Source organism: Cyprinodon variegatus, unplaced genomic scaffold (assembly GCF_000732505.1).
Source record: "Cyprinodon variegatus isolate N-32 unplaced genomic scaffold, C_variegatus-1.0 Scaffold447, whole genome shotgun sequence".
NCBI classification, from domain to species: Eukaryota; Metazoa; Chordata; class Actinopteri; order Cyprinodontiformes; family Cyprinodontidae; genus Cyprinodon; species Cyprinodon variegatus.
Window position 1 is genome coordinate 594169 of NW_015150900.1, and position 4249 is coordinate 598417.

The 4249-nt window shown below is 34.6% G+C and overlaps 1 protein-coding gene across 1 annotated transcript in view; it reads left to right on the top strand.

The window, feature by feature from the left end:
- snx11 (sorting nexin 11) overlaps positions 1–4249 on the top strand; it is a 9093-nt gene that overhangs the window by 1172 nt on the left and 3672 nt on the right. The window contains exons 2-4 of the mRNA XM_015389125.1: positions 1136–1175; positions 1346–1432; positions 3147–3247. Of these exons, the coding sequence (XP_015244611.1) occupies positions 1152–1175; positions 1346–1432; positions 3147–3247 (212 nt within the window). The 5' untranslated portion in view covers positions 1136–1151. The remainder of the gene's footprint in view (positions 1–1135; positions 1176–1345; positions 1433–3146; positions 3248–4249) is intronic.

Here is a 4249-nt window from a genome sequence, read left to right on the forward strand (position 1 = left end):
ATGTACTGCATCGTTTGCTCTTGTAATCTTGTACAGATTTATATGGATTCATTCATAATAGATTTATTTCTATATTGTGAAGCTGTAGCGCTAACAAATTAATTTAGTATATTTTTGGTGCTTTAAAAACAAATTGACATAAACCATTATACAGAAAGAGTCTTTTTGTCTGTAGGGATTTTTTAAAGTCCACCTTTGTAACACGCTGACTGAAATGCTGACAGAATAAATAGATAAACTATCCTGTATAGAATATGGGGAGAAAACAGCGAATCATTATAAAATAATCTGTAAATGGAAGATAAAAAGACATCAGCATAAATGTTTGTAACCATAAGGCAGGAGCACTTTTTTATCATCATTGGTCTTAAGCTGATTCAGAAGAAGCTATTATATTTGCATCTATATTTGTCAGATTTTAATATCTGCTGAGTGAGACCTGTGTCTTTTTTTCTTTATCTACCAAATCTTCAATCAATTGCTTCTTGTGGTTCATTAACAGCTTTTAAGTAGTTAAGCATTAGGAATGGGGGAAATCCATTACATCGCTGATGTGCTCTCATCCTGAAACCAATTATTTTAATTGCTTAGTGGTGTCTAATGCTCAATACTGATATTCACTTTAAACTAGATGACACAAGCCAAAACTTTATGGAAAATGGGTCAGTATTAGAGCTGCACGTTTCAGGCTCTTTCTGGATATTATTAACTCTTGTTTCTTTGAGGTCTGGGATGTTGATTCAGATTATTGTTTATTTCCAATTAACTAAATTCTAAAATAGAAAAAATATGGCATAGATTCATTCATTGAGGTACTAGAAAAATTGGAAATGAAAGACCTAATGCATCATTATCCTTTGTGAAAAAAAAACTTTAAAGTGTTTCAGGGTAAAATTAAATTCATCAGATTGAAGGACTTTTAATATTAATTAATTATTATGAAACAAATAAGTAAGTTCTATAAATAGCATTCAAATGAAGAAGAAAAATAGCCACACAAGGTGACTTGGCAGATTTTACTGACCTACTTCCCTTTTGGGAGATGATTTCCCCAATTTAAGACGAAAGTATTGCAGATGCATCAATTTCCAGCCTGTTTGAAGCCATTCATTGGTCTCTGGTTTTCTCTTCATAGTGCGGTTCTCGGTAGGATGATCAGTAATCACGAAGAAGATGTGAGTAACTTCCTACCCTCTACCACCAGTTCTCCTTTTGGTCATTTATATACAAGCAACAGAAACCAAATAAACTCCCAGTGAACAAAAAATATCTTTAATAAGTATTTAAATAGCAATTTTTTATTATTATAATAATCGTGATATTAACATCTGTTTCTGTCTTGAAGGAGTTTGTTGCAGTGCGAGTCCAAGATCCCCGCATTCAGAACGAGGGTTCCTGGAATTCATACGTCGATTACAAAATATTCCTACATGTGAGTATTGGTACCGGGAAAGTCTCATTGAAGGGCTCAGAGAGAAGTATTTTAGGGACCATTTATTTTCATGGTTAAAAAATAAACATTTCAGAATGATTGAAAATGATTGATTAAATAAAAAAACAAGACTTAAACTGATAGACTCTAACATTTTTACAGCTAAAATCTACTCGGTATAGATTCCTCATTCTGTGATTTAAAAAAAAACCTCAGCAGACAGTTTCTAACGTTTCACTCAGACAGGTGTTGATGCCGTTGTCAAGGAAGCGGCTAGGGTTGAAGAATGCTTTGCCAGCAGTAAAAGTGTCTTGCCCAGATGAATGTGTGGTGTGGATGGTGACTCATGAAATTGACCAAGATCATATGACCTCACATGAGCCCACATCAGTTCGTGTGTCGTATGTTTTTGATCTGTTGTTTGGGGATTTTAAATGTTCTCCGCAAATCTTGGGGGAAATAAACTTCTCCATACAGCCTCCACTGTGCTTAGCAGGTTTTTTTTTTTCCTGTGAATTTTTTCCCTTTTAAACCATCCAAAGTTTTTCCTCACTGTCATTTTTTCATGGTCTGGTTTTGAGGTGAACTTGCGGCAGATTCAATCCTAATCTGATTGGAATAGTTTTACATGTTTTCCACTTAATTAATCTAAAGTAGATGAACTCCATCCAGTCTTATAATAAGTATATAGCATCACTGCTGATGTGTTTCCCGCTTGGCATGGGGTCATTACAACTCGATGCTTCATAGAAGCATCCAGCCAAAGCTCTGCTTGCTTGTTTGAATCTTCAGTCCTATGGAGGAAGGGGGTGTACTTTGTTTCTCCCATGATAGAGTATCTATTTTTTTTTTATTACCCATAACGGCAGCCTTTTTAAATTATGAAAAAATTCCCTCAGGACGCTCGTGCTTGCTTCGATAACATGACTCTAAGCGTGGTTAATCAGTTACACGGCGTCTATGGGGAGCAGCTTGTGATGCTCGTATCACAGCGGACTCTGTCACACGTTACTGGAACAGATCCAACATGTTGGAGAGGCTCTGTCACACTCTAATACAGCTTGGATGAATACAGTATTTTCTTTTATTCTGTTTATTATAAGATGTTTATTCTCAGAAAATTCAAACTCTCTTTTTTTAAATCCTATTTTGATATTTTAAGCCCTCGCAGCAGAAGAGCTGATAAGATGAACTCTAAGATATCAATTGTTGAAGCTTTGGGTGTAAAATAAGATTTTCTTGGTTTAATAACACATTTGCACTAACTGGTTACCCATTGTATTTTAGATTAGCAAGAAAAATACTAAAAAAAATGTGCTTACACTTTTATTGATTGATCTACATAAAACTAACATTTAGGATTTTAAATGGACAAATTTACAGCATGTAGCTGTACGTTTATGAAATATCAGATAAGGATTAAAGTTGTGTAAGGCATAAACGGGACTCATTTCATAATTATCATTTGATAAACTACATCTATTAAATAACCTGCAGCAGTCTCATTCAGTCTTACCTCTACTGCATTTTTATATCAATATAGAAATAAAATTATAATAAAATAGATCTGGGAAAAAAATGGAAATTTGAAATGGAAATCCTGATTTTTTTTTTTCGTTTATTAGGTAAGTTCAGGAGCTGTGAAAAGATTTGAGAGAATTTATTATGTGGTTCTGCATGATTCATGGTTTACCTCTTGTGTTTTGCTCCTCAGACTAACAGTAGAGCCTTCACGGCTAAGACGTCGTGTGTGCGGCGGCGCTACAGTGAGTTTGAGTGGCTCAGGAAGAAGCTGCAGAAGAATGCAGGCTTGGTGTAAGTCAGACACTCCCCTTCTGTGCTGTTTAGTCAAATAGAAAATGGTTTTGATATAAAGTCATTTACTTCCTGCTAACACGTTGAAGGTTTCTCATCTGGAGCTCTGTAAAGAAAAAAACCTGCAAAGGGATCAACATTATAAACAAATTCTCCTTTACTCTCTTAAAATAAAGAGTACTTAAATGAACAGTGACTCTGAAGGGTCCTGAAGGCAGCTTCATATCTCAGAAAAATCTTTTTTTGCTAGTTTTATAAATAATTTAAAATTTAACCACAAAAAATCCCCCAGTAAACGGCACCAAATTAAATATTGCAATGAAATAAACCATAATGTCTTTTAAATTATAATTTTAAGTTTAGTTATTTAAAGTTTAACTGTTCATTGTACTCTTTATAGTTGTCAACTCTGCTGTTATTAATAAGTAGGGAAAAAAGACCTCTAATGGGTTATTTCATCTATTCATTTATTTCATCTATTCATTTATAAGACGCACCCATGCAGTAGCCCAACAAAGCCTTGTTTTTGTTTTGAAAACATGCAAATTGGAACAGATGAGGGGGTCCACCCATTTGGAATGAGGGTCAGTTGCCATCTTTTTTTACAGGGTTTATATAGGAATGAATAACTAACTTAATGATTTTTTTAATGCTCTTAGAAATAATTTTAATGCCACCAACAGGTACCCATCGACAGGCTGCAGCCATGTCTCGAATTCCTCATTTTCCAGCCACTTTTGTTGAAATTGGCATTTTTCCCCCCATTCTCTAGCTTTTTCTGAACATACGGCTTTGCAATCAACTGGAAGCGGTTCCACACAAATATATTGTGATACAATATGTTTGACAAAATTGTTTTTATAAACAATTTTTTTTAAAGAAAGTATTTTAAATGCCACAATAAACACTTTTAATGAATTTTAATGCCAATTAATAGCCTGGGTGCCATTCCGAACTTAGTCCCGCCCACAACGTTTGAGGTCGGGAAGTTCGGTCTGGCAT